This window comes from Lepisma saccharinum, chromosome 1, assembly GCF_977018435.1.
Source record: "Lepisma saccharinum chromosome 1, izLepSacc3.1, whole genome shotgun sequence".
Taxonomy (NCBI): domain Eukaryota; kingdom Metazoa; phylum Arthropoda; class Insecta; order Zygentoma; family Lepismatidae; genus Lepisma; species Lepisma saccharinum.
This window is the reverse complement of record NC_139229.1, coordinates 22,180,475-22,196,207: the sequence shown is the minus strand read 5'-3', so window position 1 is coordinate 22,196,207 and position 15,733 is coordinate 22,180,475. Positions and strand designations below refer to the sequence as shown.

Sequence of the window (15,733 nt, the reverse complement as noted above, 5' to 3'; positions counted from 1 at the left end):
ATGTTCAATTTTCCCAAACAGTCCTTTTCAGGACTAACAAATTAAAAAAAAAATACACTCGTGTAAGAAATAATTTGGAACCTTTCATATATTATTGTCTTACAGGCCTCAATATAAATAAAAATATCCAGATGAAGTGAGGCTCGAACCCTAATCAAAGACACAAGTGGAACTGGAAATGGGTGCCTTTACCGGATGTGCCACAAAGCTACAACAGAATGAACTCCACAGCTAATACAATATCTTAATTTTTGTTTTCTATTCATGCATACACCTATTCTATCTGGAAAACGGTTTTCTTTTAAAGATTTAGATCACATATTTTTAACCCTAAAGATCGTAAAGCATAACCATTCATTAGTTATTTCCTTGCTTTGTTGGGGATTTTCCTGTAACGAAGGCACTGATTTGCAGCTAAAATCGAGCTTCCCTTACCTGCTGATCTTACCGAATTTAACACATGTTCGTTTATCGTTTGTGCAACAATGGCCTTCTTAAATTATGTTACATTGCACCTCTGAGTGAGAGAGAGAGAGAGAGAGAGAGAGAGAGAGAGAGAGAGAGAGAGAGAGAGAGAGAGGAAGAAGTTGTGTAGCTTGTGGAAAGCAGGCTAGAATTATATTCAACACTTCATAGAAAAAGATATTGAGAAACTGGAAACTATGGAACGATGTTTTCGCGAAAGGAAAACTTATGTAAGAGGAAAGTGAACATGCAGATAGAGTAATTTTAATCACAATGCCGAGCTGGACACAGTAACGACGTTACAAGAAAACAACCTCTAGTTACCTTCAGTACAGAAACGTCTTGTCAATTTCTTAACTTATTATTATTGACTCATAATGTGTGTTAACACAACTTATGACGCACAGCTGAATGAATTTGATTGAATTTCTGACGAGTATTGACGAGCATATAGGGCCTTGGCCTATCTCCCGACTGCCAGTCTCCTTCCCACAATTCTACCTAGAGGTGTGAGTTCTTCAACTGGTATGAGGTGACGTGGGGTGAGCACGTCGAGCCCTCAGCCATTATAGAAGATTTTTATGACCGGGTTACGCTACTCACTCGTAACTTCCAAGCAAAGAACATTCTATTTGTATCAGTGGTGTATGCTGGTTCTAACGAGTGGGTAATCTCCGACCTTTTGATCCTCAAACTCCAAAAGTTTCCGTGCAATTTATGTCAAGCTCCATATTGGATTTAGGAATATTGTGTCGGAATATTTGTCTTATTGCTACGATCACAATCAATTAATTCTCGTTATTGCAGTTTACTATACGTGTAGAATTTCAAATAATAAAACAAGACAGTATTATAAAGCTATAAAAAACAGCCTGTGAAATATAAAATGAAAGACGTGCACTAGTGAAATAAAAACCCGCAATATTAATTTAAGTGCAAAATTCAACTTACTCCAGGACCCGATCACTTGTGCCGTACCACATCCAAAGCACGCTGTTTGTCCAGTTCACGTCAATACGTGTCTTTGCGAAAGATTGCAGCTTAACAAAGGAAGTTATGTGACTTTTGGATTTTTCATGTTTGACACAAGTGTTGCAAACATTACAGTATCAGCCACGCGTCCATACATTCTTTTCAGCCCCGAAAAGTAAGCACGGCCAACAAAAATGCAAAGCTTATTAACACTTATACTTCCTGTCAACCATGGTGTTTTGTCATAATTTGCTTGCGAATATGCCTCACATATTCCCGATTTTTGTCTTTGTGTGTAGAAATAAGTTCAAGCGATGACACTGGCCTACCTGTATTAACAATTTGCAACTTCTCCTGAAAAGATCTTGTTCCAAAAGGTTTCACCAGCAAATCTTGTATCACATCCATTACCCTTTAACACAGCACTATCACGACAAACACTAACACCTTAATAAATAATAAACACGAAGACAACGACTACACGCATTCAGTTTCACGCTCCAAACTTCTGTTGTTGTGCTCCTGGCTCAGAAATAAATTCCCTATGAATGATAAAAAAAATCCCTTTCCGAGCTCGAAATGACAGGTTTTTAAAAGTTCGAATCATTGCAGGTCAGAGCCAGAATTTTATTTCGGGATGGGGATCATCCCTTATTAGCAGCCGCCACATAAAGTTGAAACAGTGGGGTTAGAAGTCCTGAAGATGAATCTCAGATTATTACAACGTATTATGCAAAGTGTTTAATCCTGCTAATGAAGTAAAATTAATTATCACTATACACTTTTTAAATTAGATATTTGTAGGATTTCGGGGAGGGGGGGTTTCAGCCCCCCCGAGTCCTCCACCTGGTTACGTGCCTGATGTGTTTTTTTCGTTTATGTTTAATTCGTTCATCTTCATCACTATTAATCTAAACAGGCGGAATATAGCAACTTAAATTAACTAATATATATAATTTATTTTTCATATCTTTCCCTTTAAAAAATATTCAGTTCCGTGAAAGAAGTATTCTCGCTGCTTTTGAAGATTAGAGAGGAGAAACAATCACTATTTTTGTAAATACAAGGATTGGGGGGAGTCAGCAAATAGGTGCTTTAATTTCTTAAGCTTTGAATTTTAATTCAGTTTGCTTCATCTTCAATATTTAAGTTTTTCCCTTTTGATAAATTTATGTTCAAGTAACAGAAATCAGCAAGACAGAAGCAAATGTAAAGTGAAAATTAGCGTAGAATTGGTTTGCCAATGTTATTCAGTTTTCCTGTTCTTCGCACTCTACCGGGTATGTTTTCCCTATTCAGCGGAGGGAATGGAGAGGCTCTGAAGGTTGAGAGTGCGACCGGTGGACTCTCACAAGAAGGAGCTTACCCTGGGCACGGAATCACCGCGCCTGAAAAGCAATGTTTCCTCCCCCTCTTTCCTTTCTCCTCCCTCCTCGCCAAGGGTTGCAAGGGAAGCGGGAGGAATGACGTCAGGGTGAGATTCCCTGTAGACATTCCACCGGCTGGAGAAAGGTTCCCGGACATTCGGCGGCAAACGATTGGAAGTATTCGCGCGCTGGAAGCAAGGAAATGTATGCATCGAAATTGGTTTGGAAGAAAATTGGGAAGAAATGTGTATATATATACATTTTTTTAAAAAAAAAAAAAAAGAAATACAGCCGGGTCATCTGCTATTACCTAGATGACCCAGAGTATACGCCGCTGATTTGTATATGTTTCTCTATTGTTGTTTTAAGTCTACTTGCTGCACAGACAGACTATTCGGTACTGGATCTATATTTTAAACTAGAATCCGAAGCAACGTGCCTCCACCGGGTGTTCAGCCCGGGACCCCTTGATTACAACATCCTGTTTAAGAACAGATATTAATGACATATAAGTTCTTAAATACGCGTATGTGTTAACATAACTTATGACAGCTGAATGAAAGGATAAGTTTTTCCTACATCCTGCCAATCACTGAAAGTTTAAGAACATTAGTAGAAATATTACTTGAGGCATGCACAGTGGCAACGATTAGACGGGGGGGGGGGGGGTAGAGGAACAGTTGCCCTCCCACTATGCTAAACCTTATCTCCCAAGGGAAACCCCCAGTTTTGACACCTTGCCCCATCAGTTTTGGAACTCAATCGCCGCCACTGAGTATGCATCGCATAAATATTTACAGTAATATCATATAATCTTATATTACGTTATTACAACACTTCGTATTCGGTAAATAAAAAAGAAAACATAATCAGGAAGGGGTGGGATTTGAACCTACGATGTTTCGATCTTGACGAAAACAGTAAAAAATGAAAAGTGTTGTCATCTAACCAACTACTCCAGGAGATTTCTAACGAAAACCTCAGTAAAGCACGTTGATCTCAGTTGAAGAAACCTTGTGCCGGAGTTTCGAACCATTTTTCGCCAATAACCAAGGAAAAGACACACTTTGCAGAATCGTTTGGTGTTGTGCAAGGTATCTTTCATAAAAATTTCGTATAAAATCATCATGAATTTGCCTCCTTGCATTCAAATGTGACGGCAATTCTTTCCAAGTGGATGAGAACTTGTTCAGTGTTTCAAAATGCACATAAATTTACCTCTTTTCAAATTCAGAGCGAGGAATCTTGAAATATTTTCAACATTCGTATTTCTACTTAACATTTTTTTGTCTACTCATGTATTTTATTAGTGCTTTAGGGTATCTTTACTTTATGGAATGTGAAAGAATGAAAAAAAAATTCACGAGCGTTTTCATTCAGGAAGAAGAAATGTTGCAAAGTTGGCTACTCTTAGTTGGCTCTGAAGCGCTATGCTGCCAAATTTACGAATTCCGGACTTTGAAATTTTTCAGGGCGGTCAAATAAGAAGTTGCGAAGTGTACTACGTGGAAGAGAGATTGGAATTTGGGCGTCTTTCGAAATCGTCATTCCTTGAACCCCAGCTTGGGGTGGGGGATGATTGGTCGAGTTTGGAGAGAGATGGGAGAGTACTTTAGAGGGGGAGGTGCTATTGCAAATTTCCCTAGCTGAGGGTATGATTTCTGAACGTTTTCTTATTAACTGGGTGAATAGTATCTCTCCCCCCCCCTACGAGTTGAGGTCTTGCAAGGGATAGGTCTGGCTTAGTAGTCTGCCAAGGGATATAATAATAATAATAATAATAATAAGCAATAAAAATAACTTTATTTTTGTTAGTTTTTTTTAAATAATTGTTGTTTGTTTTTATTATACTATTCAATTCTTATATTAACGTCATGAAACCCCTAAACAAAGGCGAAAGAAACGGTAGAGCCAGACAGGGAGCGGGGAAAGGGTGTGGGAGAGACAGATAAAGAAAGAGAGACACATACCACACAGAGAGAGGGCTGGGGAAAGGGATAAATAAGTGAATACAGAGGCGAGACGAACATATAGAGAGAGGGAAGAGAAATAAAGGCACAGAAGACAGTGAGAGAGATAAACACGAACGCAATGGAAAGAGAAATAAAGATAGAACGAAAGAAAGAAAAGAGAGAGAGAGACAGAAAGAGATAAAGAAGCAAGAGACAAAGAGAGGGAAAGTAAAGTAGAAAGAAATAGAAATGTATTAGAAAGAGAAGGAGACAGAAGAATAGAGAAGGTCAATAGACAGAAACAATAAAGAAGAAAGAGAAAATGTGTCACAAACAGAGATAAAGAAATGTAAGTAAACACGAGGAAGTAAACACGAACACAAATGTAGACTTACTAAGACTAAGAAAATAAAATCGAAACAAGAAAGAAGATAAAAGGAAAGAAATACACAAAATGGAGGGAACACGGAGAAGTATGAAATTTTTCCTTATTCCAAGGAGGTTAGGTGAACTCCCTTGATCCTCCCTGTGAACGTCCATGTCTACCACTTAATCCAAAGTATTGTAAAAATGAGTTCTTGGGTATTCAAAATTCCAAAATTTAGTTTCTAAAAGAAAACAAACACAAGGTATACTTCATGAATAACTCCTGCCCTAATTTTCAAAGATTTTTCATGAACGATGTATGTAATAGTAACAACGAAATGGAGTAACAATAAATTTCATTATATTTGCGGTAGGCTGTAAAATGCGAAAAATTAATGAATAAAAATGTGTGTCGGATATTCATCCATCTGGTCTAGTAACATATTTGCCACAACATATGGTAAAAGGAAAGCAAAATAATATTAGTTTTGACCTTTCGGAAACCTTAAATTTATTATTTTTAATTTGATGATAATCGTACACAGCTAAAAGAGCTGCGTAAGATTTGATAGAAATATTACCTGACTGCGATCCATTATTTGAGACTATAAATATGTAAGTCTAGTCTGACAAAGGATGCAATTAGAATGCATATCGCAATAAAAGAAAGTTTATTTTTATTAGTATTAATAGTAATTGTTGTTTGCTTTTAATTATACTATTCAATTATTATATTAACAACATGAAAGTCACTGAGGTCCACGCAATCTTCAATTGCTTCGTATATCATTTCATCAGTACCAATCCATTCAAGAATTAAATGTAAACATAACAGACTTTTACATAAACGATCTAATTGCTAGCAAAACGAGCACGGAAATTGTTTCTATATCTACTTCCTTGAAAATATACAATATTAATTTAATAAGGTGCCAATACTTTCTCGGCCTGCCGTGTTATGTAACTCTTGTCAAACTTTCTCTTTTTACCAATTTGTGTTACGAATGGCAGATTACTAATGGCACTAGACAAAATAACTTGTCCATACTTCTAATCTCAGAAATTTCAACTAATTTTTATGTTGAAAACTCGGATATTTTTAAATACCGCACACTTATGGTTAGTATTTTCCAAACAGGATTTTGTAAAAAAAAAATATATTAGAAAACAGTTTGTGAAACCAATTTATTAATGCAACACACTAAAAGTAGGTATAACATACATAATTTACTTTTGAAAAGAAAATCAGGAATATTTTCCAATTACATTTCCATTTTTTTTTAAAAAATAGCGATTAAACTAAAATTATATTATTGTAATAAGCATTTGCTCTTTCGCACTCTTCTATTTTCTAAAATGTCCTGATTATCATTGTGTTTGTAATCTTGTTAACATGATCATTTTTAGCAAGAATCAAAACTAAAATTTTTAGTGTATTCTTTCAATTTTGCATACAAGTATATCCAATCAGCATTGGTTAGTTTTTTTCCTCGTTTGCATTTCTGAATGCAGGGTAATCGTAAATAACGTTAATTAGAAATCTTCATATCTACTATCAAGCTTTGAGATAAGACTTGTTTAAAGAAAACAAAACGTGAAACTATAAATTTGAGAGTTATATTATTTCAAAGTTACCTTTGCACCAGAATTTTGTTACTTGTTGCTATAAACTACACACATTTTCACACTTTGGTTCTATACACGAAAATGCATTTTTTCTTGACCACAATATCATTTTTGAGAGGCCAGCAAACAGTTGATGGCATATGCATACATTTAACTCATCATTTTTGATATCAAGAGATATAAAGGCTAGACAAGAACAGACAGAATAAATACTCCTCCGGTATTCCGTCTTTTTACAAACAACCATGAAATATACGTAACGTATAAAACCTAAGAATACATGTTATTCGCCATCAGCTTAAAATTTTGTGACAATCGCCACCAGCCCATTAGCTGCGCGTGACCCACTGTCCTCTCCCCTGAAGCAATGACCTCAGAACCTTCCCCTCCGCCCGCTAGTCCCGCTTTCTCTCAATATTCATCTCAAGAAGTTGTTCTGGAAATGGGAATGCTTACCATGACAGATGGAAGTAGTTTTCTTCTGAAAGCCGACTTATTATTTTTAATGGAGCATTAGGAAAAGAAGCTTTGAGAAGTAAGCAAGATTTTTTTATGGATGGCACTTTTAAGAGTTGCAGTAAACAATTTTCGCAAATTTATACCATTCATGCAGACTTTGGAAACTCAAAAAACAAAACAAATATATATCCAGTTATATTTGCTCTCTTGCCAAACAAAAGGAAGGAATCATACCTACGTAAATTCGACTTTTCCGCCTTGTTATTGAGGCCATACCAGAGTGGAATCCAGAGAAGGTGACAGCCGATTTTGAATCGGCAGCAATTTCTGCCTTAAAGTTGTATTTCCCGCAGTAGAAGTAAAAGCTTGCTACTTCCACATGAGAAAGCGCATCTGGAGAAAAGTTCAAGATTTGGGACTTGCTTGTGAGTATATGAGGAACGAAGAAGTGAGGATGATCATCCGCATGTGTGCTGCTTTGGTGTTTCTTCGGCCTGAGGATGTTCCCGACGGCTGGCTGGAAATACATTCCAGAGTGCCTGACAATGAGAAACTTTCTGGATTTTTGGACTATTTCGTGGAGAGATGGATGGAAAACGAAGAAGTTCCAGTCGAGCTTTGGAGTTGTTACAACAGGCGTCATTGAACCACCAACTCTGTCTGGCACAATAAAATTAATAAGTATGATGGGAATCAGTAAAATTCACTTTACTGTTCAAGGCAGAGCAGGCCTGCGAGAGCAATAATGAGAGAAAGCAGGAGGAGGGGAGGTCCTGCGGTCATTGCCTCAGAGGAGGGAGAGAAGGAGGGGACAGTGGGTCACGCGCAGCTAATGGACTGGTGGCGACTGTCACTAGCGGTGATTGACAGGACACCAGAACCTAACTGACACAACTGACTGCAAATATCACATTCAAAATGCGAAGATTTTGTTTTCATGTGCTGTAAACATTATAACGGTGTATATAATTATTTTAATTTTATGTGTTCTGTTATGTTATTTTTATATATAAGATGCTGCATTTGTTTTTCTTTGAAAATTGCATACCATTAAGAGTTTGCTATTTCAGTACGACTTTCAATATTATTTTCATAATAAGGTAGGTGAGCCAAAGGTGGCCATAGTTCCCAAGGCCACTTCAGGAAAACCATATTAATATTTAACAAAGTTACAAAATGGCACTACATCAATGTACCCAATCCCCCTCTGGTTCACTGTGCAGAAAACGAACTGTCTCGGTCTGCTAACGGCCATTTTTTGTAAATTATTGTGTCAAGGATCGCGAAGATTAGTTGTCGTTGTTATTTTAAGGTAAATAAGAAATGTCTGTGTGTACGTCCTTGAAATCAACGAATGTAAATATTTTATACATATTTTGAAAGCTCGTTTAATTACCTTTTTGATCACATAGTTACATTGTAAAATTGTTTTTTGTGTCAAATGAACGGTATCAATTTTTGTTAAAAAACGTAGTCCAGAGGCGAGTTCCTAAGATGGCCCACACAAAGCGGCCTGAACAATTGACTAACATAACTCAGTTTCACTTCAAAAGTAAATAACTTTTCTAGATTCTCCACTAGGTTGGTTTCCTTTCATTAACGTGCGAAAAATGATTACGTGCGCCAAAATAATGAAACTAAACTTTTAAAGCATGTCAAAACAATGAGTAAACCTACCAAACTAGGAAAGATTTATTGAATAAATTTGTTCAAAATGGTTATCCCAGAATTCTTTATAGTATTGCGGCAACTGTGACTAAATGAGATAAATCTTTTTTTTTTCTTTTTATGTTACCAGTTGAATATAATTTTTCCATTATTACGTTTACAAGCTTTGTTTGTCTTGTAAAAGCATAGAGAAAAGTTTCTTTAATCGATGAAAGTTTATTTCGCTTCATTTTTAAAATATTCATATTTTTTCAAAATACAGGAAATTTATATGCCGGATTTTTAACACAAATAACAATTGCATATAAAATATTTGTAATACTTGCATTATAAGTATGCATTTGAGCCGTGAAAAAGAATGCTCCAGTACAGCACAACGTTCATGAACGTCGCTCCACCTTGAAAAATTCCAAGCGCCGACCCTGGCCATGATCACCGAACCAGAGCCCACCTAATGATATTTTATCCACCCTTGAGCCCACCCCAAGGAAAAATTCTGCCGACGCCACTGAGAACAGGTTACACTTGCCTCTGGAATTTACACTTTTTTTTAGTCTTGTTGGATTATTCAAGAGCGTTCGACTCGATCAATCATGAATTGCTATTGGCCAAACTGTATCACTATGGCGTTACCGGAAACGCGTTAAATTGGTTTCGATCATATCTCGGCAACAGGAAACAACGTGTGAAATATCGGGAACCGGAAGTCACATACTCTAAATGGTTAGTTGTTCAACAAGGCGTCCCTCAAGGAAGTATATTGGGTCCACTACTATACATGATTTACGTAGCTGATTTCGACCGCGCTGTCCAATATTGCCACTACCATCAGTATGCTGACGATTCGCAAATCTATATTCAGTGTAATACAGAAAACTACGATAATGCGATGACCAAACTTCAATTCGACCTTGATGCTATAACAAATTGGTCACGGAGGAACTTCCTTCAATTAAATCCAACAAAATCTTGCTTCATGACCATAGGAACTCATGGTATCCTTAAGAAACTTTACAAAAACGCACCTTCTCCTCCAACTCTTGGCAGTATACCGCTAAGCGAAGTGGATACAAGCAAAAACTTGGGGATTGTGTTCGATAGACACTTAAATTGGGAGCCACAAGTCGAATTTATTGTGAAAAACTGTATGGGGAAACTTAAATCTCTGTATCATCTAAAACATGCTCTGGACGCTAATGTTAAAGATCGTCTTATGCAATCACTCGTCCTATCCACGTTAGACTATTGCGCTCCAGTGTACAGTAATATATCCCAGGGCTTAAACTATAAACTTCAAAAAATTCAGAATTGTTGTATACGTTTCATATTTAACCTAAACAGAAAGGAACATGTATCCCCCTATTTAAAGAAACTTTCTTGGCTAAACATTAACAATAGAAGAAAATACTTAACACTCACCTTGATGCACAAAATACTTAAGAGTGGCTCCCCAAAATACTTATCCGATAAGATCTGTTCTCGTAGAACATCAGCCGAACATAATATCCGCAACAAGCACAATCTAAAAATCCCCAAACATAAAACCGCCACATATAACAAGTCATTCATTGTTACAGGGATCAGGGAATGGAACAAACTGCCTGCACCATTGACTAACATTATTTGCCATCAAAGTTTTAAGAAAAATCTGAAGAACTTACTATTGTCCCAACAACTTAATTAACCTTCATATGTTAACAATTGCACCTGCACTTATATATCATATAATGCATACCTAACCTACCCCCCCCCCCCCGCATACACATTGAACTACCGAAGACTTATTACTTATCTTTACTCAACAGTATATATACTAATCTATTCAATGTATTATTTTATCATTGTATAATCTTTATATTATCTTTATTGTATTATCATGATCATTATGTGTTTTTTTTCTTTCTTTTTGTTTTTATTCATTTATTGTATCTTTGACAAGGGTTGGTTGTAAGAACGGCCCATGAGGCCGAAACACGCCTGCTTAAATAAAGACCATTCTATTCTATTCTATTCTATTAAAATACATTTTATTATTAAAGATTACCTAATAATGCTAAGTTTGCACAGATTTTCATGAATCATTGAATGTTACTAATATGTTGGGTTTATATGTTAAATACTTCAGTGATTTTTTTTTTTTTTTGCGGAAGTGTTTCTTTTATTTATTTCGTTATTCGTCGTTACTGTACATAATGTATGTCACCAATAAAAAGTTTGAGACTAACAATTTCTCTAATAAAATATAAAAAAATGAATAAATATGTTTTGTTAAGCACGAGCAACATTTTCTACGAAGCTATAAGCAGTGGGCCACATTTGGTACCCCTGCCTTTGGTTCACCTACCTTACTTGTTTTCAAGTATAAGTAAAATAAAAGAGCTTGACATACAAGAAATCCAACATATTTCTTCTTTCCTTTTTTTAAATGTTCAAATATAATTTCGAATCTATTTTTATTACTTCAAATTTTAAGAGGAGATTTTCATCAATTCGTAATTTTTTAAGGATTCTAGTATATCTGCTTCCGATCTTTAATTTATAGGCACACACAAATACAGTGCTTACATTACTAACGGTTCGTCCGTTTCGCAATCTAAATAAATATTAGGGGTTGTCTTCGCTTCCAATGCGGACTGGGAGAACTATAAACTTCAACCTACTATCTATGCATTGTGCGACAATTTCTTGTCTTACAACAAAGTTTTATTTTAAATTAAATCAATATTTTCTCAAGATTCATTGCAAGAAGTTACTTCCCCCCAGAAAATAACCCACCCTTTAACCACACTTTTTTTTAACGCATCTTTGAGTTTCACACATTCAACGATTCAATAATTAAATTATGAAACAAAGCACTTCACACAAAACACATACTGTAACACCCCCCCCCCCTCCCCGACCCACTTCTGCGCCACTGCTAACTATATTGTATTTAAACTTCACGAATGAATTAGATTTAACATAATTCATGTGATGTGAAATATTCAAGCTATATTTCCATTACGTTTAGATTGATTCACTTTTCCCAATTACATAAAATAAAGTACTTGGTCTGCTTTCAAGTACACTACATTTTGTTTCAGATTTTGCACTCAAAGTTTACTTTTACTTCAATTATATTTTTCGCTATTGCTTTACAATGATGTGCTTAAATCTACGTTCAACTATAAAACGATATTTTCTGCAATTTCATCCAATTCTGTATTAATTTTCTTCATTTATATTCAACTAAATTGAAGCCAATTATAAAAATGAGTGTTAAATCAGGTAATTAAGTTTAATTACGATACGAAATCATTTCATATATCTAAATGTCGATGTACAACTTTATTCTTCATTGGGAAAAGTGAGAATCCACAATATATTCACATATCACACATATCTATGAACAAAACTTCCCCCATTATTATTTTACGTACACATATTTTATATATATATAAAAACATGGAATTTCTATAATATTTTAATTTTGGAGAAGAATAAATAGGGTATATATTTTGCTTACTTATAATAAATTCTAACGTACTTTAGTATAATTGAATAAGGAGGGCAATATAACATATTTTAAGTATCTCCTTGTAACAAAGAGTTTCATGATGGCACAAATTTTAGTGCGTGCAACTTTAAACCATAAATCTAGCAATGTCTATCCTATTTGGATATCAAGACAACTTTACAAAGAGAAAAATTTAAAGAGACATGAATGTTGTTTAAATATTCATAAAAAATATAATTTTTGCAAGATTATCGCCATCTTGATGTTAAGATGAATGTGTTCTTCTACATCAAAAATAATTCTAGATAACGATTTTATGTAATAACTTGTAATGTATTTAAACAATTTCTAATAAAGATTCATTCGTTCTGCCTAACGTTTCTTATAATTTGACCGTCTAGCTTGTAATGTGATTTGATAGGCCCAGGAATAGGCAGATAGTTTCCAAAACGTCGCAATAAGTCGGGATCTAGTGTTACAGAGTTCATTTCTTCCGAAAAAGATAAAGATCTACTAAAGGAATCCGTTATGCTTAGGTGATACTTAAACATCCTTGCCTGCTCTTCTTCACCAATCAACTGAATTTGGAATGTCGAAACATCTGTCGAATATCGCTGCGTATATAAAAATTTGCCGAATGTAGAATTTCCAAAAATTAAATAGGTACTATTGCTAGTTAAATTTTCACTCTGAAAGAGAATTTTCAAGTTATCAGTCGGTGTTTCTTGCGAAAAGATTCCATGGTTATTTTCGAGATGGTCTATGAAAAATTCGATCGCCATCATATCCTTACATAATTCTACTGGACAATTCAGACGTTTTTTAGATCCGAATATGCATCTTAAGACATGGTTATCATTTTCCTGCAGAAAGAAGGTCTCAGAGCAACCAGACGATCTATATGGACAAGGTAGTGGAATGGTCCGTAGTACCGCTTCAAGTGTTGTATTTCTGGTGTTCATCATAGGACCGCGACATGTTGGACAACACAAAAAGTCGTTGCCCGAATAAAGCAAACTTTTTGCTCTGCAGCTGTTGCAAAGAAGATGACCTGCTACATTGCAAGTATATATAGGTGGAATTACTACCTCATAGCAGACAGGGCACTTAAATATCTCCCACAGTTGGATCGGCGTCCACATTTCCCCAGCAGATGTTAATGCTAGGGGGAAAAAGTAAGAAATTATCCATCAATGTGTTGCAATAATACCCATTTTTTTTGTTTTCTGTATCAATTAATATTAACCACAGTCACACTCTCATCTCTGCATATTCTAGCAAATGGAAATAATTTATAATTACTGCATATCAAAACGAAAGTTACAAAATTGTCAGTAATTATAAACTTCGTGGGGAGAGTTGGTATGGTTGTAACACTTTTTGTTCCCGAGCATATTACCGATGTATACATGGCAGTAGATAAATGAAATTTTACACACAAGAAAATATATATTTCTAGTTTTAAAATATACAATAATTGCATACACAAAGAGCCGTTTGTGAGAAATTAAAGAACAAACTTAACGTTGCAAATTGTTACAACCTGCCCCACCAAGGGGGTTAGTTGTAGCACCGAGTGGGTAGGTTGTAATATTCTCCTTTGTAGATGAACACGCAGAGATATCTGAATGTAGATGATAAAACACAAAATATGTAAACTTTTAGTTATGTCTGATTGTACGTGAAAGTAGAGTGAAACAGCAGAAAGAAAAGTGGCATATTAGAGCAACGTGTCAGAATTCAATACCTGACAAAAATTCACAGTAATCAGTGGCGGCGATTAGGGGGCGAAGGGGGAGAGTTGCCCCCAGATTTTGTCACTTTTGCCCCCGCACTATGCTAAACCTTATCTACGAGGGAAAGTAAACTGTCTTTTCCCCCAGTTTTGGAACTTTGTCCCCCTAGTTTTGGAACCCAAGCGGTGCCACTGGCAGTAACTATTAAAATGGATCACGGGCTCATCACACCTCCACACAATTAAGTTTACGATGGAAATTAAGATTTTTGCTGAATATTAAAAAGTTACAAGCCTCAAAATGAGCTAATATGATTCAACTGCAACGTTACAACCAGACCCACGCATTTTGCTACAACCTACCCCATGCATCGTCGATGGAAATGGAAATGAGTATCAATTCTTCCCTCAGTATTAGAAATTGCATTCAAATCACATATCCAGCCTATCTGCTACATTATTTTTCTCAGTAGGCAAATTTTTCCTTCCTTCTCAAAAAACAGAAAAAAGTGACACTAACATTCAGAAACTTATAAGAAAAACTAAGAAAATAAATTTGCTTTCAGTCTAAATATTATTTTTCTGTATGAGATTTCATAGTATTGTAGAGATATGGTGATTACAAATACGAGGAAACCTTGTCAAGAGAATATTTACGCTTGTTTATTCACTGGAATTGTCCGACCAGCGAGCGATTCCAAAAATGCGCGAACTTTGTAACTTCCATGAAGCAATGACTGAAAGGCAAATGCGTGGATCTAACATGATCCAGCGTGTTCGAAAGGTGTAATAACCTTTCGAAGCCAAAGATTATAAAAGGAAGCTCGCCCAGAGTTCGCTCTCATTGAACTCTCATTAGTCTCTCAGTACTCTTGGATTACTCTACCACACATTACAACTTACTGAACTACGACGACGGTACACGAAGTTACGGCTGCATAAGCATGCAGCCAGTCGCGCGGGATTGCTCGGAAAAGTGAGTCAAGGGTCATAGGATCGAACCTTGACATCAGTCACAATTCGGTCTGCAAGAAGCATCTCGACAAGAACATCATTCGCCTACCAGGTATGAACAAGTGTAAATAACCTTTAAATTCAACCTTCCATATCTCATTCCTCTTAGTCGGAGCAGGTTCAACTCACAAGTATATTTAAGCTCTACCTAAAATGTATTATTGAAGCATCCCTGTGACCTCAGATCCCAGGTAAGACGGGATTACAACAGTATATTAAATGTATCTACCACAGAAATTATTCCCCCCCTCTTGTTTATAGCGCCGTCACTGTTGCAATAAAGTATAAGTATTGTAACAAACTAAAGTATGTTAATTGTAACGAAAGAGCAACTTAACAGTTATGAAAAAGGCATACCGTTGCGTACAGTTAAAAATAAAACGTTGCATATACATATACTACATATAAACAGGGTGGTAGAGGGATGGGGATGAAACGCTTCTGGTTTCTGGATATCACCCTGTGGTTGGCTGGTTTCTACTTTCTAGCACTTTGGTGGAAATTCTCTCACTGCCTCCCTCTCTCTAATATGTATGTATGTATCTATGTATATGTATATATATACATATATGTATGTATATACATAATGTACCTACAGTCACGGACACTTCTG

The 15,733-nt window shown here is 35.9% G+C and overlaps 1 protein-coding gene across 1 annotated transcript in view; it reads left to right on the top strand.

Moving 5' to 3' along the window:
• The window catches only part of LOC145998547 (uncharacterized), a 30,581-nt gene extending 22,507 nt beyond the window's left edge, over positions 1 to 8,074 (top strand). The window contains exon 3 of the mRNA XM_083135007.1: positions 7,928 to 8,074. Within this exon, the coding sequence (XP_082991133.1) occupies positions 7,928 to 8,074 (147 nt within the window). The remainder of the gene's footprint in view (positions 1 to 7,927) is intronic.
• The last annotated feature ends 7,659 nt before the right edge of the window (positions 8,075 to 15,733 follow it).